This window comes from Drosophila persimilis, unplaced genomic scaffold (assembly GCF_003286085.1).
Source record: "Drosophila persimilis strain 14011-0111.01,24,50 unplaced genomic scaffold, DperRS2 tig00000000-arrow-pilon, whole genome shotgun sequence".
NCBI lineage: Eukaryota > Metazoa > Arthropoda > Insecta > Diptera > Drosophilidae > Drosophila > Drosophila persimilis.
In genome coordinates this window covers 12,137,485-12,162,045 of record NW_020825288.1, presented here as the reverse complement: position 1 = coordinate 12,162,045, position 24,561 = coordinate 12,137,485, and the positions used below count along the sequence as shown (strand labels likewise).

Genomic DNA, 24,561 nt, shown 5'->3' with positions numbered 1-24,561 from the left:
AGGTAAACAGCGTCACTAATCAAGCAAGCTACGCGAACCCAGGGGCAGGGCGGAGCAGCGGCAGCATCATCAGCGAGGAAACAGCCTGGGAAGCCAGAGACCAGCGACCAGCAACCAGCGACCATTACCTTGCATTACCATTGGAATTTCTCACAGAATTTTCAGCCTCTCCTGCCGCGAGATCTCCGTCTCCGTCTCGGGTTCGAACTTGTTTCTGGGAATTCTCTGCTGCCCAGAGAGAACTTCAAGTGCTTTTCCCCCGTTTCGTTGTTGGCTCTTCGTTTTGGGGAAGCTTTAAGGCTTCTCGGGAGGCCAAGAGGAAGAGGCATTACATAAACGCACGGCACACATGAGGCACGGCACAGGAGAAATCCCAAATGGAAACACTTTGTCGCCCCACTGCGGCGTTTCATAATGCAGTCTTAATGTCCCTTCGTCTGACTGTCTCACCTGGAAGTCCTCTTCCTATGTACCTTCCTTCCTCCCCTTCTCTCTGTCTCTTTTACTGCCTGTCTGTGCTGATTTCCGGACGACTGATTGCAACAGCAGCACCGGCAACTTGTGTTTCATTTTTCACTCTCATTCATCAGGCAAACATCACGCAATGCCGGGCGACAGATGAGCCAAGAGACTCGCCTCGCCTCGCTCGCTCCTGACCCTGTCCCTTATCCCTCGTCCTGCCTCGTCTCCCAGGTAAAGTATTCGTTCCGGCCATTGTAAACCGCAGAGAGACAGACACTGTAAATGGTGCTGCCAAAATGTACGCCGCTCTATGTTGCAAGCAACCCGTTCAACCCCTAGCGCGCTGCATTCATAATTTACCCCTGTCGAGGAGGGTCTCACCTGGATGGAGGACGCGTCAGTGCGAAAATTGCTTTGTTTGTGGCATAAAAACAAGTTTTCCCTTACCAAAATATGGTCCCCCCGCTGGTGTCACGAGGGGAGGCCCTGGGAGGCACCGAGAGGCACAGCTGATGCGCTCTGATCATATCTCGTAGCTCATGTCACATGCAAATTAATCACAAAGGCCCCTGTACCCTGTACGCTCTACCCCGGGGATCCCGGGGTGTGGCACAGGCCGTACTTGCATGGGAATTAATCCCCGAATCGATTCGAAGACAGGGACCAGCAGCAGCAGCAGCTGCCTCTGGCGATAGGCAATAGACGGTAGGCGCAACCTTGCCAATGCCGTTCAGAAACTAGATTTGATGGTCTACTATTTATGATATAATGGTCTAGGCTTTCGTTTTTAGATATCTTATCAAGCGAGTACGTACTCGTATCACATGTTTACACCGCCCCGCCTTCTGATAGGGATTCCAAGGTGTGTTTGTGGGGTGAGTGTGGCAATACCTGGCACTAGTAGGGGGCTCCGAACGAATACACTAAATGGGGGGAACTTAAAGCGATCTTAGGGATCAGCGATGGGCACGCTTTTTCAATTTGGAAGCCGTTGAACACACCAATAGCGACTCTCCAGTTGAGGATTTATTTATTTTCTTGTCATGCACACTACATGTATTTTGTTGTTGCACTTTTTCGCTTGTGCATCGAAGAATAAATCGCGGGGAAGGGAAGAGAACAAGGAAGGAGGTACTTTTGTATCGCATTAACACATTCCCTTCCCTTAGGGGGTGACTCCTGTTACATATGTTGCCACCTCTCCTCAATACATAAACCCTTCACCCCTTGCTTGTGTTCCCCTACCCCAATCGGCACCACCTGGCTTCAATCCATCGCATTCTTCTGTCTTCTATCCCTAACAGACGACGAAACGCACCCAACAATCGCGTGATCTCTTCACGAATAGAGCTCGTATCTTTTATTCATTGTTTGTCGTAATTATAACTGAAGTTGCGGCATTTACCCTGACTAAACGATGCAACAGAAGCGGCAGCAGCAGCAGCACAAGTTCCCGCCTCGCAATTCATTAGATACAAAACACGTTGCTCTGATTGCCCCTCCCCTTCCTCCCTGCCGGCTGTGTGCTCTTTTCAGATACTCTTTTTGTTCTTTCTTCCCAGGGCTTTTGTCTCTTTCTCAATTTTTTTACATGATTCTGTGGAGCATGTTTTTTTTGGGGAGGTGGAGGTGGAGACAGAGGCAGAGGCAGCTTGAGTGACATCATTTTTGGATGTTTATCTCTGCGTGTTGAACAACTGTAGCACATGCGGCACATGGGGCACGGCACTAACTAAATCCTTTGCCGTAGGAATAATCTCTGGACTTCAGGTCAAGATTTAGGATTTTTCCTAATTTAGTTTGCAGGAAAATGAATAAAAAAGGGGAACACATATCCCTCTGCCGATTAGCCCGCACTTTGACCCATTTCTGGGATAGAATATTGGAGTTTTTGGACAACTTGTTGCTTCTAAAGCCTCGGAGGGCTCTGCCTGCTTTCACTTGATTTGCATATAGACAAAGCACTGCGCTGCAACGGTACAATATCATTTTCCATTATCCGAGAAAAACCTGAAAGACAACCAGAGAGAATCTCTCTCTTTCTCACTCTCCCCATGGCTCTGTTTCTGTTTCTGGCGGTTGGAAGCCTGGAACTTGCGCAAGACAAGAGCCTCTTATGCAGCCCCAGACGCAGCCGCCGTCGTCTTCGCCTCCGCCTCGTAATGGCCAATTAAGCCGCGTCATGCCGTCAACCAGTCAGTCAACCCAGAGAGTCATTCAGTCATTCAGTCATCCAGTCATCCAGTCAGGCCATGCCATCCCAACCAGTAGGAGTCCATAGATGTTGCATTTTGATCAGCTTAAGCGGGGCATGGAGCCCGCCATATGGGTGGTGTGGTGGCAGAGTGCGTGGGTAGCTCTCTCTCTCCGTCATGGCTGGCCCCATTGGGAGCTGGATCGGGAGTCAGGAGTGGGAGGCCACGCAGTGCGACTTAATGGTAAGCCTTCCCCCAAAAAAAGGGCAGCCGAATAAAAAGTGGAAGAAAGAGTTGCCAGACGGCAGGTGAACGCGTAGCTGCGGGCTGTGGGCTGTGGGCTGGGGGCTGGGGGTGTGGGTGTGGGCACGGAAGCTGGTGGAACCCGCTCAGCCGTGGCATGCCCCCTCCCGTATATTTATTACGCACATGTGTGCGTTTGTGAGGCATGCCCCTGGCCCTGTGCGCTATCATTTACGCTAAACGCACACTGAAAGCGGTAATTAGATTGTCTATGCCCCGAAAATCCAGTCGGCCACTTGAGATGGAATAGGAAACAGAACCCAGCAGTCGCAGGAGCAGCAGCTGGAGGCTCACTTAGGGCTTAGGGGCGTGCGGTGCGGTACGGTCCGTCCATTAGGGGTAGGAACTGAATGTGTTTTTAGAGTCGCTTTAATACGCTTAAGCCGAAAACCAGATAGAGATACGGATATAAAAACAGGCCGAGCTGAGCTACGAAAAACATAGATACTTGCCCGAGTACCACGTACCACACGTGGCAGTAGGCCTGACAGATGTGCCCAGAGCGGGAGAGAATCGAGAGATGAGATCTCTTTTGATACAGTTTTTGTGTAGTGGAGGGCATATGTTGCGGTTTCTGCCACAATTCCAGCTAATTCCAAGGTAAAGGTTCCACAAAAGTTCAAGAGAACCCAATCCCAAAGCGATTAAAAACCCGAAAGCTCTGCCAGATTGGAATCTATAGACAAATGGCAAACCAAACGAGATCTGGCTCTGGTTTCTCGCTCTCTGCCGCTCTACCGCTTTGCCGCTCTGTCTCTGACTCCACAACGATGATGGCGTCGGGCCACCAAAGATGCCGACTCTCAGATATTGGCTACATTGTGCGGCCCACAGATACACAGATACACAGATACAATCCCATCACGCAGTTGAAAGCCACAGAAAAAAGCTCCAGCTATAACTCCAGAGTTGAAATCGTGTTTTTTTTTTGGGATGCCACAGATCTCTGCCTCTGTCGCTGTCTCTGCCTCTGCCTTGACTCTCGTCTGCGGTGTAGGACCAGAAGTTCAGCACGAAATGCAATTACAATGCCCTGACATTAGGGCAAATCGAAAAGGGGCAGGCAACCGAGGCGGGGGCCGGATAGAGTTCGACAGAGAGAGAGAGAGTCAGAGTCAGAGCCACAGCCAGAGCCAGATAGGAGTCGGTTAGCCGCATTTTTGTGACGCTTAGCCAAGCCCAGACTCCGCGCAGAATAGGGAATCGTAGCCGTAGCCGGAGCCGGAGTCGGTGGGCGGAGGGCGGAGGGGGAGCCATGATTACAATGCCGCCCAAGCGGAAGAGACGTAAATTATGTTATAATCCAAACCGGCGACGGATATGGCGCTGAGAGATAGTCTCTGAGGGGACGGGAACCTCAAGCGAGCAATCGGAATGTGAAAGATTGTTTATGTAAAAGACTTTTGCTGTTTCTTTTTTATTTTTGGAGCTGTACAAGTTGTATATACAATAAGAAAGGATACTTTTTGAGGAGATATTCGAATGTTTTATGCCCTAAAGGAAGGGATAGTTAATTCTCTTTTGTTCCATTCAATTATAGCCCTCGCATTCCACTATATTATCTCATTTTAAAGAATCTAGATGTACGAACTTTAACCTGAACATTATGATGTAATCCTGGTCATGCACAGGACATGTATTACTAGTACATTTTCTGAGTAGTTGGGAGCTAAAAGCTAAAAGCTAAAAGAAGTCGTGGTGCTTCCTAGGCTGAACTTCAAGTTATACTCCTCGTTATGCACACGGCATGTATTTTGTTTTGGCATTTTTGAGCTCTTTCCTTCTCTCTTCCCTGCTGGATCAACATTCTGTTGAATCTTTTAGGTAAAATGCTCCACAGAGCATCACAAAAGATCCTCTACGAAAGTCTGCACAGAATTTGAAGCTGTTGCTCTCTTTGTTTACCTCCAACCCGAAATCCCGCAACCCCGCAACCCCGAAACGGGAACCCAAACCGGAACCCCTTGGGCATGCCATCCATCAATTGGGTCAAACTCTGATTCCCCTTTTGTTTAATATTTCTCCAGTAGTCAATGAGCCGTGACGCGGATGCGGACGCGAATGCGAATGCGGAAACAAATGCAATTGCTCTCCTTTCCCTGTTTTACTCGACGAGCACTGGGTCACGGGAGCAGCTGTGTGGCTATGCGGCCTTTTGGGTGGTGGATGGCTGCAACCGGTACTTAAAGTGTCATCAAATGGATTCGCATCGGGAGGAAATGCCGCATAATTGTTTAACAATGCAACAAAACACAATAATCAGCGTTGTACAACCCTCGCTGGATGGCTCGAGGGCTCAAGTGCTTTTGGGCCCTAATTCTGTTGTTAGGCATCGAACATTGAATATTGTTTGATGGCATTTCCCCCCGATTTCTTTTCGAACATCCGGCGAGTGGCGGGTGACGAGTGGCGCTTGCAGCAGCCTTTGTGGCAACTGTCACACAACCGGAAATGCAACCTGGCGTTTGAATTCCAATTCGAACCGTCGACAATGCCATTTTAATGAGGCAGTTTAGCCTCCATTTAGGGGCTAGACAGAAAGAGAAAATGGGTACTTCAAAGGCGAGTCGGGGCTGGGCGGGGCGGGGCGGGGCGGGGCACACACATTGTGCGTGCGTTGCATTAATGAAATCATAAAACGTTCGGCCGGGTAGGGGCTAGGCAGAGCGCCAAAGATCAGCAAAAAGTTCACGGCTCCGGCTTTAATGAGCACACTGACCCAATTCCTACGATATGCGATATGTGGTGTGGCTCGAGGGGAGGACAGCTTCTGCATTGTTTTGCAATTGCCAGAGAGAGGGCAAAGTCCGACAGGGAGGCATCCAGATGGGGAGTTCAATAAACTTGCCGCGCATCTGAAATACTCCCCCTCCCCGGGCCCAGGCAGCTGTCGTTGCGCCTCACAGAAGAGCAATCTGGGCTCCGCCTGCTCTGCTTGTTTGTCGCTTTGTTTTTTACACAAAATGCATTTCACATTCACAACAAATAAATAAATAAACTCCCCAACGCTCAAAACATTGTCAAAAAAACCCGAAAAGAAAGGGAAAGATCTGGAGGCGGCATTTGAAAGTGTAAATGAATTTGTTCTTAATTATTATGGGGACTTTTGTGGAGCAGCAGCAGCAGCAGCAGCAGCAGCCGAGTATCTGCGAGATTCGTTGGCATTGATTTACAGTCGAAATTTTCAAAAAAGTGGCACCCCAAAGGCTTTTCGCTCCATCTCTCTCTCCTCTCGCCTCTCGCCTCTCGCGTCTTGGAGCAGCATGATTTGCTTTTATGTGGCGGCAAAAATTGTGAAGAAAATGGAAGAGCGAGAGGAGTGGAAAAAAAATGTTGGAAATTAGTTTCTTGAGTTATCTAACGCCCTGGGAAAATGTGTGTTGTGTGCTGTCTTTGGCTTTGATGGTCCCTCCCGTCCGTCCGTCCGTCTGCACAATGGTAAATGATGGATTTCGGTGGATTTTCACCGAGCAACGTGTGAACAAGACAAGAAATTTGAGACTTTTTCTTATGATTGCTCGTTGAGGGAATTACTTGGGCAATTTCGACACTTAACGAATGGTCAGACTTAGTTTTTAAGCATATAATTGCCGGCAATTGACCCAAATAGTGCTTTACAGTGACCCCTGGAAGATATTTTTGGGATTTTCTGTGTAGTCTGTGGCCTAAAGTTGTCTTGTTTCATGGCAGAACTGTCTGAAGGTGCCTTTCAATGGGTTCTACTAGAGAAATATTGACTATATGAATAGAAAAACTTGGTTTCCATCAAATAAATACACATAATTGATCTATAGGATAACATTTATTAACTTGGGGAATATATTTATGGATTTTCAGAATAATTATGGTCTTTTTCGCGTTAGAATGTGCTTAAAGATGGTTCATTTAATATAAAAACTGTAGGTTGAATCCTTGCAGTGGGAGCTACTGAGGAAAAAGTTAGTTTTAATATTTTAATTACTGCCCATTGATCTTAACGATGATTTTTATTGCCTTGGAATGTATATTTAAAGATTTTCTGAATAATTTATGGTCTATTACGGTCTGAAATGTGCTTAAAGTTGCTTGATTTTATGATAAAACCCTTTAATATGAGAAAATCTCGACCAATTGATCTCTACGGAGATTTTCTTTAACCTCTAGATACAATATCTTCCGATGCCTTGGCCATTTATTGGCTCCAAAGTCTGTTCCTCTCAATTATCGTTTCGTATTAATTTTCATTTTCTATTTCGGGTTTCCATCCCCAATTCCCCAATTTATGGTCCAGTCTGCTAATGTTTCTTTTATTGATTCCCCTTAATAGATTGTTAATTTTATCTGCCGCTTTTCATTGTGGTCTCTCCGCTCCGCTTTCCACTCTCCACTGGGGTTTCTCAATCTCGGCTGATTTATGCTCTGGAAAATTGATTTGGCATGGGCCGAAAAGCCATTAAGGGCCACACAGTCGGGAGTATAGAGTATAGAGTCTGGTGTCTAGAGCATCCTTATCAGGAGAGTGGTCCAGACGCACTCTCACATTTCAATCCGCATCCTGTCCGTGTGACTGAGAGAGAGGGGGAGAGAGAGAGTGAGTCCCATTGTAGAAGTCGTAAATTGTAAATCTGGAACATTTCGCTGATATGACAAGTGACTACGAAATGTTTTATGGACATGTGTTGCCTAATTTATGTTTCAATAAGTCGTACGACTCCTCCTCCTCCTCCCCCTCCGTGTGGGGACATAAAAACGTCATAATATCCAATGAAAAGGCAATGCAACAAATAATTAATTGAAATGAACAACCCATAAGGGTGCGACACCGCACTATGGGAAAAAATTAGATTTCTTTGAACATTTATTTCAGTTTTATAGATGGAGAATTCAAACTTTCCAACAATATATTATTTTTAATACAATTTTAATTTTTTAAGTAGGTTTTGCTTTGGTGTTTGATTTTGATTTGATTTCTTTAGGTCTACCTGTAATATTTATTTTTAAACTTCTCATCAGAAAGGATCCATGCCATATATTTAAAGATTTTATATAAATATGTCGGAAAATGAAAAAAATCGCGAATTTAATTCAATTAATTTGGTTAGTATTTTCTTTGAATAATTCAGCCTCTTTTAATCAGAAATATTCATGCTCAATTATTGAATTTTTACCGATAAAAAAGTATTAAGGGAAGTCCGTAAAAAGTGCTGTAAAATACTAGTAAAGCTCTCTATTGTATATTTAATTAAAAATAAATTCTTAACCATAGAAAAGAACAAATTTGTGCCCAGAAAATCGAATCTTTGACCATAGTGCTGGGGTGACAGGGGAAATGCAACTGTTTCTGTTATGTTCTGTTCTTTTTATGGCAAAGAAAATTGAGGAAACTATTCATTTACCTCCCCAAATAAGCACCCATGCTGGTAGACAATAAATCAAAATGAATTTATTTATTGAAAGAACATATCATTGGGGAATTTGTACACTCTGAAGCAGGAGGGCGGGAAAGAGTCTTGTATTTGCTTTGGAAATCTGCAATATATTTTCTAGATTACGTATGTGTGACCTTTCCTATAGACAGAGAGAACCCATGAGTGTGTGTGTGGTCTGGGGCTGATAACAGGTGATAATGAAATGTGGAAACCACTAACTGGTTTTCGGTTTCGTTTTGGGTGTTAAACGGGTATCGGGTTTTGGCTTTTTTACGATCCCCCGAAACGTCTAATAATCGTCACGACCGTGTCTAATGCAGTCATCAAATAAAAACTAGTCTTATCTTTTGATTTTTAGTATTTGAAAAGCCATTAAAATGTTTTCGGGTTAATTTTGAAAAACTTTTCCAATATTCGTTTTGTTTTTTTTTTTTTTTTATCAGTTTCTGGCTCTGGGCTCTTGTTGTTTGTTTCCTGGCCTCTCGAGTGCTCTGGGAAAAAGGAAAAATCTTCAAAGTGTTGACAGCCAAAGGGAAAAAACACTGAGAAATACTCGTAAAATTGAAAATATATTTGTGGAAAAGCCAAAGATTACATGAACACAGACACAAATGCAGAGAGATACAGCTACAGATACAGCCATAGCGAGAGGCAGAGAGAAGGAGATACAGATACAATGTAATGAGGCGTACCAATATTTGCTTTTGGGCGCAGCAGCAGCGTCGAAAACGTTTACAATTTATTTACCATTTCATTATTAAGGTTTGTGCGCTGTTTGTTTGCTGTTTAATGTTTGCCTTCCCATTCGATGGGATGTTTGTCAAAGGCATTAACAACACCCCATCATTGTCGCATAATGAGGCAATAATTATGTTTGAGATAGCGCTCGGTGAAAGACAAAGCCGCAGAGCCGCAGCCAGAGACAGCCAGAGACAGCCAGAGAGTGCCAGAGACTGTGTGTCTGTCTCTGCGTCTTGCATCTTCAGTCCAGAGAGTGTTGATGATGCTGTCTCAAGGACCCGACACTCGAGCAGCAGTCAGGCGTCGGGATAGAAGCAGAGATTAGCGCTAAACGGAGGGACTCCAACTCTTTCGCATCTCTCGCCTGTCAACGCACCTAAGCAGACACCTCAAAATTGCAGATTTCTTAGCACTTGATAAGCTCTCCACCAGAGCAAAGAACCCAAGACATTCGCTGAAGTTGTTGCCGCTTCCTGGCTGCCACTGCAACTGCAACTCTTCCCCCTTCTGTCTGCTGTCTGCTGTCTGCTGTCTGCTCTCTGCTGATTATCTTAACATTTTTGTCTGCATTTAATGGCTAAAGATAGACTCCATTTGCGGCACGGCCCCAGCCCGGGTCTGGCTTTGAATCCCATGCAAATCAAATGCCGCATTCTGGACAAATTTTTGGGAAAGTTGACACAATTTGAACCCTGAAAAAAAGGACAAAAAACACACAACATGCTCTTGGGGCTAAAACCGTGCAGCAGCATTTTTGCCTTTCACTCTGCCAGAGGCAGAGGCAGAGGCAGAGAGCCCAGAGGCAGAGCAGCCAACACCTTGCCACATGCGGCAGCACGACTAATCGTCGCCTGTACATCGGCGGAGGAGTCTTGACATTATTCTAAACGGGAAAGCCTTTTCGCTGCAGATGTGGAAAAACAACTTTCGGAAATTCTTTGCCATTCCTCCTCCTCCCCGAAAGCGGGGGGATTTCAGTACCCGAAAGAAGCGATGTTAAAAATTGGTTCCCATTACTCAACAGACAGTCAAAAAACGATTTAAACCAAAGATTAAAAGAAGCGATTAAAGAGCTGGGAAATGATGATACTCTTTAAGCTGTTTTAGAGAATAAACTAGGAATAAAAAGAGATTAATACCTCACCTAAAAATGTTTTTTCTTTATGATTCGCATTAGAGCTTCCTTTTAAAATGGATTTTTAGACGGTATCAGGGTATAGCTCTTGCGCGGGAGATTGCCAAAAAAAGACAAGGAAGTGGCACTTCTGTAGAATACATTATGATATGAAGGTCGGAACCCCCAGGATCCACTAGTCGATAAAATCCAATTTTTTGTAACCTTCAACAAACCGAATTTTTCGTACAGACTTCGGGTTTTAAAATTTGTTGTATAAGTTATGATTATTGACATTTTTGTTGTATTTTTAATCGAAATAAATTGGGTTCTTATTGTGTTATAATTTATTCGTGCAGGCACGATTATAAGGCATAGTTTTAGGTATCGTTCTTCCTCAGTGTCGTCCTAACTTTCCTCGGAGTACGACTTATTCCTTGATCCTTATCGCAATAGCAACAATAGATCTGAAGAGGGTATCTTAAGCTTCGTTGCCCAATAGCTGGTCTTTCATTAGCCGATTAAAGCCAACAGATAAAACTACCGTCAAGAACCTATAAACCCAGATCATTTCATATCCGATTGCAGCACAGCACTTTGGTGTCCTTTCGACTCTGCCCCTCTTCCTCGGACGTGCAACTTTCCAACATACAAATTGTTGTCGATGTTGTCGCGCTTTGCTTTCATTTCGTTTCGTTTCGTTTCGTTTGATTGTCTCTGGCTTTAATTAACCGCAACAGCAACAGCGGCAGCTGCAGGCGTCTCCAACGAAAATAAAGTGGCACATTGCCGCACCCGGGGGAGGGGGCTCTAGGGGGGCTCGAGGGGTAAATTGTAACTAGATCCTCTGCGGTTTCCCCGTTAGATGCTCCGACATGACCAACCTCATTCGCTTAGATTGGAGCTGCGTTTTAGCGCTTGCCAATTGTCACCTGAGTGGCCGCAAGATATCGGATATGGAGGGTATGGATGGTGCGGATGGTGTGGATGCGGGGGGACGGAATCATATCTAGCCTGGCCGCAGAGGAGTTCATAAGTTCAATGGAGATGGGGATGGGGATGGGGATGGAGAAACGGAACCAGTTGGAGACTTTCTAAAAAGCAAAGCAAAGAGCAATCTTTGTCTTACCAATTAGCCATGTGGCCCATGTGGCCCATGTGGCGGCAGACAGTAGCCATGATTATCACCTACAGATACGGATACCCTGGTATACTCTGGTATCTACGAGTGTGTGTATCTACATATGTGTCTGCCGGGGGGTAAGCAGTAGTAATGCAAATATTTATTCAATTCCATTCAAGGGTTGACATTGACGCAAGACTCTGTAAGGATGCGCCTCTCCTTCCGAGGGGCAAAATGTAATTCAATCGGTCCGCCGAAGGGCTTCTCTGCCGCTGCCGCTGCTGCTCCTTAAACGTAACGTAACGTAACGTCTTGAAGAAGGGGTCCTGTGCGGCGGCACAGGAAACCATAGAAATCGGCAGGCGATGAGTGAGTGGCAGAGTGCCAGAGAGCAAAGGAGCCAGAGGCCTCATACATGAGAAATGAATGATAAGTGCAAATGCCTTGAGTTTCATTCACAGGAATGCACGTTCCCGTTCCCGTTCCCAGGCAGGGACTGCCTTAGGGGTAGCCAAAGGACTTCGTGCCGCTTCCTTGCCTGCCTGTTCCTGTTCCCCTCGCGTCCCCTCCAGCCCTATCCTGTGTCTCGTGTACCTGCCTGGGAAATATTTCCCGTCTTTTGGCCGCTTTGTCTTTTAGGGGAATTCTTTCTTCTGCCCTCCCTGTTGTTTGTTTGTTTGTTTGCCCCTCAGCAACCTTCCATCCCTTACTGTTCTCCCCCCGAGAGAGAGAGAGAGAGAGAGAGGAGATCTCTCTCTGTCCTCCTCATCAGGCAAAGTGTTGCCAAATGTTTCTGCAGCATTTCCTGCTGTCTACTCTGTCGTCTGCTGCACGGCAAAAGTTTTCTTCCCCGAACTTTTAGCACGTGTCAAAGGCAAGAAAACCTGAACTTTTTCGGAACAGAATAAACTGCGAGAGAGAAGCCCCCGAGTAAATTTAATACCCATCCAGCGAGACTATCCAGCCCCTACTTAAGCCTCCCCTCTGCACTCCCCGTCCAAAGTCGAGACTGACTGGCACCCTCCCATATGGCGAACGGGGGGGGGGGAGAATGGGGAGTGGTGTGGAGTAAAGTGTCCCTGTAGGCCCTCGCTCGGCATTGTTCCCCGGCTGTCGCCTGGCTGGGAAATAAAAAAAAATGTTAATGCAAAATGCATTACGCCGCTGCTGCTTGAACCCGTGGAACCCAGGAGCCCCACTCCCAGTCCCAGTCCCAGTCCCTGTCCCAGGCTAGACAAGGGACAGACTCCTGGCCAAGTGCTCCTCCTGGTGCACTGCCAGACAATCGTGGAACATCGTGCCTCGGGACGGATGGCTAAGCATTTAATTAGTGTTTATAGAGGAGCTGCAGTCGGCATAACTTTAAATGCAAATTGAAATGCAAATGCAAATGCAAATGCAAATGCGAATTATGTTTCAATTGCACGTCTAAGCCCTGTCCTGACTTTGATTTGATGAGTGACGGACAGGTCTCCTCCCCGTCCGGAGTGCCAATTAGCGACACTTGAGGCACTCTACGGGCGTGGGCCTTGCATCCAGGAAGCTGTGGTTCCCCCTGGCCATGGGTTTATGGATAATAAACATTATATGGAAGCCATGAAAGAGCTCAAGTACGCGGCCTGAATGTCGGGAAAAAGTGTTTACAGCGGAGACGCGTTGGACGGCAGCCTAGCAGCATACATTAGCCAACACTGATTGGGTCATAATTTTGAAGAATATATGTGTGTATTTTCTCAGGCATAGAAACACAAATCTCCAGAGCCATAGTTCAAGGCTGCCAGCCAGTTACCATTGACCAGCCAATACTCGCATGTAAATGTCTCTCCCTTTCGGTTCGTTTTACAACGATGGAGTTCCAATGAATAGTAAATAAGAAACGAAGCCATCCATCTCTGAGCCAGCCGTGTACTAGCACTGATCGATGCGAACCCGAACCCACCGGCAACAACATATGCCACAACGGGGGGCACTCATGGGGTAGGAGAGGCACTTCTTCCACGAAATGGCAAAACCCGTTTTGGGTCTCAGAGCCAGTACTTCGTACTCGGTACTCGGTACAGAGTGTCTTTCAATTGTATTCAATGCCAACTCAATTGGTCGCTTTGGCCCAGGGCTAACCATTTCCATACCGTCCAACGAGGCAGGGCCAATTGAAGAGCCTCTTCTCATGGACTGGCTCTGAGGGGGAGGGCAATTTGTAGATCTCTGAGTGGCAGGCAGTGATTCCAAAAAAAGTCGAGAGACAGCCAGAGACAAAAAAGAAAACGACTTACTTAAGGTCTTTACGGTCGATGGTCGATGGTCGATGGTCCATGGTCCACAGTCCATGGGAATGGGATAGGTCCAGGATCCCCTGAGCCGGATATGGCACATATCTCTCTCTGCTTTCACTTCCTCTGGATCTCTGCATCTCACTCCAGTGTCGTGTATTTTCCCCTGTCTTTTTCCCCAGTCTTTTCAAGTTCAAGTCAAACATTTGCCATAATCTCAACGCCTCAGCTGCCGCTGCTGCTGCCTCACTTTTTATGCGTCCATCCGTAATATTTGAATAAACCACAAAAGGCAAAACTCCACACACCCTGCCACACCGCACTGCGCCACTCAACTCTCCTCTGCTCTGATCTGAAAACACACACACACACACAAAAGGTGCCAGGGGCAAATGAGCTGTTAAAAATAAAGGGAGCCTAATGCCGAAATAGCGGGTGGAAAGCCGGAAAATGTCGCCGAGAAACAAAGGATGGGAAAGGGAATGGCCCTGTGAATGGGGGGATCGACTAAAGTGGTTGCCCCCGACTGTTGCATGGAGTAAATCTTCTCAGCACACATCTGGCGAAAGGGACGTGAAAACCTCGGAACAATTTTTCGGGGCATTCAATTTAATTTTAGACACAAAATTCAATAAAATTTCTGCTGCTGCTGGCCGGAGTTATTTTTACGCCGCAGAGCAGAGAAAACACTTCCGCAGAGGGTGGAAAAGGAAACCCCTGGAAGTGAGGATGAGGATGTCGCTTTTAATGATATCAGTCTCGCGTGATCGTCGGGGTCTCGGGTCTCTCTCTCTCTCTCTCTCTGTCTCTGTCTCTGTGTCTCCCTGCAGAGCCCGTAGCTGCTTTTCTGGAATGTCTGAGAGCAAAGTTATCCCGCGGGTACTCGCCGAAAAACGCATGTCACTTAAATTTATTGGCCGCAACAGCAGAGGCAACAGCAACAGCAACAGTGGAGTGGAAAACCCAACTGCTCGGAGGAAAACCCAACAGCCGAACAGCAGTTGCCGTTGCATGCCGCTGGGCCTTGTGAGATGCATTTTTCATTCAATTTTCAGTTGATTTTATGTTCGTCTGGGGGCTGTAAAATCGATTGATAGAGGCGGGGCGGCAACGGAGAACGAAGAAACAAGAACCAAAGACAGAAGCACGACTGCGGGGGCGTCATCGAAAGGAGGGACACTAAAATGTTTAGCAGCAAATTTTACAGTCTTCTTTTAATTAGCTTACATGGGCTGTACACGTAGAGTCATGAAAAGGCCCTCCCTCTGTGAACGATCCAGTCATCCAGTCATCCATCCCAAGATCCATGATCCATCCTATTAATCAGACATGGCGGAAGTCAAAGTCTTACTCAATCAACCAAAAGCCGAGCTCCACTCAGTGTCCCATTAATTGGAGCGCAAAACACGAGCTGCAGATGGAGGAAAATACGACGCTAATTGCTATCACGACAACTGCCTGGGGGTCAATTAATTTAAATAAAAGCCAACTTGTCGTCGGGCCATCATTCGAATAAGAGCCAAAGAAAATGAACTTCATTCAAATTGTGGGCGGTTGGACGGTTGTCATCGATGGGGTTTCCATGAAAAGTACGCGAAAAGTAAAGGCTGTGATGGCTTCTTTTCTATTCCAATGGATTGCAATACCCTACATTCTTCTCTCTCAATTAGCACTCTTTCCATCAAAACGAGTATGGAAATAGAATAGGAAATGACTCTCTGAGTGAGTCTCTCGCAGGAAGTCTCTCAGGAATACAGCAAAAGAACAGGAAAATGACAAGAGTAACGGCCAGCAGACTAGCGAAGGAAAAACACATCAGAAAAAGAGTATACACAGCCAGCATTGAGACAAATCTTATGATTCGACAAATACATAGTTTATATATCATTCCTTGGGGAAGTGTAAACTGAATCATTCCTCTACTTTTAAGGCAAACTATTGTTTATTCTTTTCGAATACGCATCGTATCGGGTGAAGATTGTAGTGGTTTTCACATGTGTTTTCTGCTGTTTTCTTGGAAATGGGTTTGCATAGAAATGATTGATTAAATTCCTGAAGCTCTTAGTAATGAGTAGATAAAATGTAGAAAATAGTAATGTACTTTATCAGTTCAATATTTTCTTTAAAATAAATTAAATAATGATTTTGTTGTTCGAAACTGAACCAAATTACATCTTCTAGAATATATAGAAATCTTATTCTTAGAAATTTTCTAATAAATTCCCCAGAAATAATAGTTTTTTCTTCTTCAGGGGATTTTCGGATTTTTGTTTAGTTTTTTTTCATCAAAGAATTTTTTTAGTACACTATTTATAATCAGTGGGATTTTTATTCAATTATTCACAGAATTAGTCAACAATTTCCCCCGAAGGAAAAGGTTGCTGAAAGTAAAAGTATCTTTGGGGCAGGGCACACCCGTATGGGGCATGCCTCAACTTAATTTCTGTTCACTCTAATCCTCTTTTCAAATCAATGAATCGTGCATTATCTGTCATCGTGAGACCTAATGAAAAGAGTTCTCCCACCCAACCCCCCGGAAAACACATAATTCAGATCATTAGGTCCTGGCCAGGCCTGCTTACTCACTCTCTCCCTTCTCCTCCCTCTCTGCACCCCTGTATGCCCCTGGTATCGTCAGCCACATTGACCTTTTATGGGCCTGTGGGCCTGAGGGCCTGAGGGCTTGGCAAATCAGAATCACAACCGACTATCACGTGACTTGCCCATTTATACGAGAATTGGCAGTGCGTTTACCGCCAATGCCAATGCGTGGGTGTGTCTTCGGGGCAGAGCATAAATCAGTTTTAATAGTGCAGCTGGGAGGCAGCTGATTCGATTGTCTCCTGACGGACTGTGTGACTCGCGACTCCCGACTCCCGCGACTCCTGACTCCGGATGCAGGGGCCAGAGACGCATATGGGGACTTGTCTTTAATGAGATTTTTCGCCAGAAAGCGAGACCAATTTTATTTGCCATTTCTGTAGCTCTCTTTCCCTGTGCGTTTTTTTTTGTCTATTTTCTGTTTTCTGTTTTGGTAGCCGCTGTCAACATTTCTTTTGCGCTTTTGTTTTGGCCACATTTTTACTGTCGCATTACGTGCAACATTTGCTCGTTGATTGTTTGGGGTAGCGGCTGCTGCCACTGCTGCCACTGCTGCCCCACCACTAAGTTCCCTCATGCCTCCCCACGGCATTGCATAAATTTGTCTAGCTATTGTTGTTGTTGTTGCTTTACAATTTATGCGCTTGTGGCGCCCCAAATGTGGTGCGGCTCTTTTGTTGGCTTGGCGAAAATTTGCTAAACCAGCAACCCCCCCCCAGACCAGACCCAAAGCCCAGCCAAAACGCAAAAACTTTTGGCCATAAAGCACATGTGACTACCACATCAGCATTTCCATATCTGTATGTCGGCACACACGAGTGTATGTGTACTTGTGGATGTATCTGATGTATTTGATTATATTTTGCAGTTTTTGTGCAACAACATTTGACACTTTAAGCTCACACCTCCCTCCCTCGCCCTCGGTGCCCCTGCGCCCCATAATCCCTGCCCATAAATCATCCGAGAGCTGAATGCAGACATTGTTCGGTGATAAGCGCCTGGTACATGGACAGGTTTTGGGCTCTCATCGTTTATAACAAGTGTTGCTCTCATGGTAATCACAGCCAGGCCACGAACACCCAAGAGCCATGTTAACTTGGCCAAGATGTTTGTCAGTCTTAGGCGGCTCAAGCCGGCATCGTGGAGTTCGGGAGTGCCAAACGATAAAGCCTAGACTAATGGTTGGCGCTCGAAAATGTTGGAGCCCTGAGATTTATTGCAGAAGCTTAGAATGAAGGAAGACACTTCTACGATTTAATGGGGATTTTGTTGAAAGCTCAAACTAAACTAAAAGTTTACAAAAACTACCATGAAAGAAGGGGATATATTCGTGCTTTTAAAAATCTTTAGAAATACACTAGAGAGTATTTCAGCTTCGACTTTGAATCGAAATGCTTGCGCCGCCTTGCTTCTTGTGCATTTTTTGCCTCATAATTAATTTATCACTTGGCTTTCATTTTTATCGCATCGGATGTCACAGGACCTTCATTTCCCGTGGCGGATGCCAGAGGCAGAGCCAGAGGCAGACCCAAATGCGACCCGTAATTGCTTTAAATGCTATTACGACACTTACGCACAGCAGGCCCCGTACAGACACAGACACAGACACAGATACAGATACAGATGGATGGGGTAACCGGCGATGTCCACAGCAATCTGGAAGCCTGGCTGAGGGCCAAGGGCAGTAACTGTCTGTCTGCCCGCCTGTCTTCAGTCTTTAACTTGGCTTTGCCTTCAATTGTTTTTCGCTTTAAATAATTAAATTAAAGTGGACATTCTACTGATTGAAGGGAGGCCTCCTCGTTGTCTGCCACTGCCACTGCCACTGCCTCTGCCACTCGTTGCAATTATGTTTTTTGTTTTTGTGTGTGGCTGAGCTTTGCGGGCATTGATCCCTAACCTGGTGCAATCAGCGTAATTAAGGCAGCAACAGCCATCGCCATGGATTGCTTATAAATCATTTATTGCCGAGACATTATCGCCAGGGAGCACGTAGCCTGCCCCCTTCTACACCCCCAGTGGAAACTCGTTTCGTTTGCCTGCAACTTTTGCTACAGAACGCGTTAGTCTATGACAGATTGTATCTGCTAGATACAGCATAGCACAGCCGATGCTGCTGCTGCTGCTGCTGCTGCTGCTGCTTTCATGTTGCACGTACCTCTGGCCCCCTGGTACCCCTTCCCTTCCCGTCGTAGTGCGGTGTCACTTTATGGCCCGAGTAAATTCTAAAAAGTGTCTGCATCGGGCTGGGGATTCGGTTGTTCGATTCGGTGTTTGAGCCGGTCCGCTCGGTTGGCCAACATCTTGTGCAAATCTCATTTATTTGCGGCTTTGCCAGACACCACACACTCGTACTCGTATTCGTATTCGTATTCGTATCTGCCACATACGTGTCAATGTGCCACCGAGTGCCGTGGCAAATGCACTTTTGATATATTGGCTCCGGGGCTATTGGTTCTCCATGGTCTTCCATCTGGCGTGGCATCATCCGTTCTCGTATCTGTGTTTGCGATGCTCCCTTCTATAAATTTCATCGCCTCTGACATGACAATCGAGAAATGTCAACAGAAGCCAGGCGACAACTTCTGCACCGCCCATCCCTACCGGCAATAGAATGCTTGATGCTCTCAAATGCAGATCGCTTTTTCCATTTGGGCATGTAAATTTGTTTAGGCAGATTGGGATGCTAGACAAGTTCAGCTTTTAGCAGAGATTTTACGAGAAATACGAGCTGTCATTTGTATAGAGTTTGTTCGCTTATGGGTAATTTGTACCCTGTAATTCTTCCAGGAAGTGCTAATAAATCCCTTCATCTTCCAGGGAGACACTAGGCACGCTTTTTGAATGAGACCCGAAGTTAGGGGTTTGATTAAGACTTGCAAATAATTTTCTTTTATCTCCTGTTAAGAGATAATAATGCATTAATGTCAGCTGAAGCTTCTTTAGACTATTTTGTAACCCAAGATTTGGCTTAAAATGTGTTCTCATCAATCCTTGTAATAATAACAAATAAATATCAGTTCTTGGTCCAGAGATTCGGTTCTCCCTACCCCCAGGATCAGTCTCGCTCCCACGCAAGGTGTGTACTTTGTTTTTGCATTCTCGGTATTCAAAGATTATAGGGATGTGGTATCCTTACAAGAAAGAGTATTGCATGTCGTATCTTACAATCTATCTATCTATCTCTTTCCTTGTCCATAAATATGCTGCATATATCACTCCTTTAGTGGTTGGATAACGGCTAAAAAGCCATAAAAGTGGATTACAGCCTTATTAGGCCTTGTCCCTGATGTTGCCATGGCTGTGGCTGTGCCTGTGGCTGTACCAGTATATATGGATATTGTTATGGACATGGTGCGGCCTCTGTCTCCGCCCCTTCCTCTGCCTCTGACAATGTTGAAGCGCACTCGTAATCAAACGACAGAACGACAGACACGATTTGTCGCAATCTCAGCGAATAACTCAGACCAAGAACGATTGCAATTTGCGTCTTTATTCGCTGTATATTTGAATATGTGTTTCGCAGCGGCGGTTCTGTGTGTACATAGGAGTACTATATGTACATAAGAGACATTCTTGTGCGAGCTGTACATGAGTCATAAATTATGTGGCCATGGCCGTCACCCAGACGTGACGACGCCTCCTCTGTCCCTGCCCCCAAAGCCCAGGGGCAGGGTCTTTCAACCTCCCCAGCCCCATAAAGTTTTAGGGAAAAATAATTTTTGCCTCGATAATTTGCCATTTCCTGCTGGTCGGTCTGCTGTCTGCCAGCTTCCGCTTGCCACCGAGCAGAGCACCAAGGCAGCAGTAGCCTTGCACCTGAGAGCATGCCTAATTGAATTTCACATTTGGCCAAAAAAAAGGAACGGCATGGAAATGTATTTTTGTATCTTGTATATGGGGGTCATTCCCGGTGCCCGTGCCGGTGCCCGTGCCGGAGTACGTGTGCCAGTGTCTACGCACTTGAAATTGCTGGCGAAATGGCAAAGAATCTGGTGGCTGGTGGCTTCTGGCTGCTGGCTACAGACCCATGCATCTTTCAGTGGCGCAACTGAACGTCAAAACGTGGCCCGAGTGCCATAAAATTGCCTGAATTTAGCGCTAGGTTCGTTCAGTGCCTCCTGCCTCCTGCCACTCCTCATTGGGCGGGCAGCTTCTGTTGCAGTTGCAGTGCCTGGCAGCGGTCCAGCTCTGTCTCCGTCTCCATCTCTGTCTCTGGCTGCTGCTGCTGTGTCAAGTGTCTTTGCTCTGGGCTTGTTAATCTACGAGTGGCTGCTTCTGCTCCATCTTGTTGTAGCTGTTGGGTGCTGCTTCCTGGTAGTTGCTGCCGCTACTCATCGGACTCCTCGGACTCCTCGGGCTTTGTTTTCATTACCGACCAAGTCCACATGGCGGCCTATTAAATGCAAAATGTGCAGACAGCCAGAAAGACAAACGGCGGCCATGGTCCGTACTCCCCACTCCATCTATCTATCCCTCCCTCCAAAGGGACGACCGACTGCCGGCCACGGGACTGCTGTGAGAATTAAATATGCAACTGCCGGAGGAGACGCCCGGTGGCATGTGGCAGCCAGTGTTATTAAAGTTAATTACAATTTTTCATGGCATTCGTTTATTTTGATTATTTTCTTCTTCTTTTTTTTCTGTTGCCTGTGTCCTTGGTCTCTGGCGATTTTTCCACTCTATTAATTTTCGCTTTGATTTATTTGCGGCCGGCCTGCCATTGTTTGCGGATCTCTCGAGAGCAGCGATCGATGGGAGCTGCCAATTAATGTGTGGCAGGAAACGGGGGCACGCCACACGCAGACACGCAGCAGGGCGGGACAGCGACAGCGACAGGGACAGGGACAGGCCGCTTTCAATTAGATTACACATAAAGCACTTTTGAGTACTTGCTGGCGATGATAATGATACGACGATAGTGCCATATATAGATGGGGCAGTGCTAGGTTGTATCTATCTGGTGGATGCCACTTTAGATCTCTCTCTCGCTTTGTGGATCATTTCTTTGTGTATACAAATCTTTTGTGTTTGCTCGAACACCCCCTGTAGTGTACTCTAGAACTAATTTCCAAGAAAATAAGCGCTAATGGCTCCTCTTTTTGTGTGTTTCTTCCAGCTGAAAGCGACCTCCTCACCTTTGCACAGCGCAAGGAGCACTACGAGACGGACAAGTCATTCCAGCAGGAGCTCTTCACCGGCGACACGCGGCCGCTTAGCGTTCGCCAGCTGTACACGGAGGCCGGCAAGGACCGGCCCGTTGGAGCGGCCACCGCAGGAGCCCTCGCGGCTCTGGCCCAGTCCAATGCCACGGCCACGGGCACCACTCCGCCGCGTTCCATTTCCTTCAACGGGGACGGAACGACGGGGGCCTACCACAATGGTCACGATGTCCTAACGAACGGAGGCGGAGTCTCCGAGGACTCCGAGGACTATTTGATCTGCGTGTCCGACTTTGGCAATGCCAATCGCAAGCTGCGCACGCGCATCGATGCCGAGATCGAGATACGTTTGGTGAGTTTTAAACGGGTTTTCCCGGGCTGCTCCGTTAGGCGATGGCCCGTTTTCATGTCCAGGCACAGGTACTCGCAAAAGTTAATGCCACATGCATAAATAATATGTTTAGTGGCCGGAGCACGCATAGAGTCCGGAGACCTGGACAGACCAGACCAGGTCCCCAAACCAAAGGCAAAACCAAAACGAAACGAAGCGAACCCCATAACGACCTCATGTGTGTGGTCCCAGTGGCTGATGCTGTGGCTGTGGCTGTGGCTTCCTGCTATCTGCCAGCTGTGTCGCCTCTAAAAGCCATAGACCAGACTCTCCTCCATCTCTCTCTCTCTGTCCCGTCCGTCCGTGTGCTCCACATAGCCCCCACACACACAGAAGAGCCTGCAACATCGAACGAGGAGGGACCACACATCTTGCAGCAGCTCCAGCTGCAGCTCCGCCTAATGGCCAACATCTAACGAGGAGGCGCTGCAGCTCCATCAATCGGGGGGCGGGACAGGCTAAGACTCCATCAAATCATTCGAGTTAGTTGACTCCGTTTTAATTGCTCAAGTGTCGTCCCACGCCACTATGTCTTTTCCAAGCTGGTGGGGCGGAAGAGAGGCCGGCGACAGGGATTTCCCTCCTTTCGGTTGTGGCTTAAGTCTTGTGATGGCTTATAAATTGATTGGACTGGATTTGAAGAGTCTTCTTAAGGAACATTTTATGGGAGAGCGTTCCTTAGTTGAGGAGATATTGCGGCTCTAGATATATGTATCTACCAGCAGCTGTGTACTCTCTAAAATTGTGTTCTCAGAGATTACGGATACAAAAGATGATTTCTCTAAGATATGTTTCTCTAAAGGACTGACTGTTTCGTTCAGAGATTGTATCCTTGAGGGATTGTTTCCTCCAGAGATTATGTCTCCAAATATTTGTGTCTAAGATAGGATTCAGAAAGGGAATCCTCATAGGTAGCATTAACAGAATACGCTCCCATAAATTAAATTTTTATTGTATTTTTTTGAATCATTTTCCATTTTGAATATTTCTCATATTTATTTTTTCAAATTTTTTGGGAATCATCATTTATTTGTTGAATTTTGACAGTTTCCATTTGCAGTCCCACTCCATCCACATCTTAAGTATCTCCTAGAGAATCTCAACCTTAAAATCATTTATATTTCTAGAGAAGATATATATCTGTGTGCTTCAGTTGCTTCCAGATGAATTCCATTCCATTCTTTGCTCATTCAACGTTCAAGTATCTTGAAAATTCCTTTGTTTATGGCTGAAGCTCATGCAATTTTTGAATTTATTGCCTCTATTTGAGGATTTTTCACTATAAAATATTATTTATATACAAAACTACATAGGAGATCGCATCTTCAGCTGAGTTTTTCTTTCCAATTTATTCCGTCTTTGTTCGCTGTCGCAAATTCTTTGAGAACATATCAGAAAATTGCAGTTAATTTGAGCTAACGCGCATTTGCAGTTGGCCCACTTCGTTGTTGTTGTCGTCTTTGTGTCGTCTCCAGTTTATCTGCTGGCCAGGCCATTAGATAAGCTCCAAAAGACAAACAGCCAATGGCCAATAGACGATGCCATTGGCAAAGACAGCCACAGACTCAGCCACGACGACGGCGACGACGACGACAATTTGGATCGCTGTTCGATAGGTTGCCAAACTTGTTTTTGGCCAAAACAGCGCCGGTTGGGTTGTCAATCCCAGTCGCCTGTCGCCTGTCGCCAGTCCCCCAGCCACACATCTCTCCCTGTATCTCCTCCGTTCTGTTTCTGTCGTCTGCTGCTTAATAAAATGACTTTTAATCCTTTTCGCATTGCGTTTGACGCTAGTTGGCCGCAACGTTCCGCTCGGCCTGGCACTGCGTACTCCCCAGATAACCCAAAGAGAAAAAGAACCCGAACCTGGAGCCCAGACTTTCGAGACGAGACCCATTAGCGCTCTGCGGTTTATTGGTTACGGCAGCAACTATCTTCAAGATGGCAACGAAAGGCATGGAGGGGCATGGAAAGGCATTCAAAGGCATAAGGAATGGCATGGAGGGGTTGCTGTTATTGTTGTTTACTTGACGGCACTTAAATTGCATTATTATATACGGCACTCGACATTTATGTGCGAATATTTTATCGTTAAAAGTTGCTCAGCCGCCTGGGCCGCCTGGGCCACTGGGCCGCCCCATTCATCCATTGACAAGAAAGACGGAAACCCCGGCACCCTCTCGCTGAAAGAGTTTTTGGCAGACTCAAAATGCGACTCAGACTCCGATGTGGGATACCCGTAGACGTAACCGTAGCCGTAGCCGTAGCCGTCTTTCTTTATGGTCAGAGAGAGCCGAGCCGCTGCTGACTTTGGCCATTTGGAAATCTAGCTCAAGTGCCTTTTTATGTAGATTTTTCTGGGGGTGAGGGTTTCCCCGATTCCGAAGTCCCCACTACCCATTCCCCACTCCTCACTCCGCACATGATTTTCCATTGTTACAATTGATACCGACAGCAGTCGAACCGAAAATCAAATGAAACGATTGCGTTTTTGCTTTTTTAAGAGAGTAATTCACTTAGGAATTGAAAACAATTCGAATCTAGGGAATGTTTTCTATACACCCAGAGAAAAACGAGGGGGAACGTGGTGAGCCGCGGAAAAAGCCGCTTTTTAATTAAACGTAATTCATATTTAAAGACAAAGTGTTTCCTATTTGTATTAAATACATATATTAACTATGGGCCATAGTATAATTTTTGATTAATTTATGCTTGAATCAAAGTACACTCCATTTAATTACACTTTTTTTGTATTTTAAAACCGAATATTTATGGTTGTGTTTCTTTTCAC

General features: G+C 46.1%; 1 protein-coding gene across 4 annotated transcripts in view; it reads left to right on the top strand.

Annotated features, from left to right (window-relative positions):
- The window catches only part of LOC6588101, a 41,902-nt gene that overhangs the window by 5,956 nt on the left and 11,385 nt on the right, over positions 1 to 24,561 (top strand). For all 4 annotated transcript variants that reach the window (XM_026986953.1, XM_026986947.1, XM_026986958.1 and 1 more), the window contains exon 2: positions 21,337 to 21,731. In XM_026986953.1, coding sequence (XP_026842754.1) covers positions 21,337 to 21,731 — 395 coding nt within the window. The remainder of the gene's footprint in view (positions 1 to 21,336; positions 21,732 to 24,561) is intronic.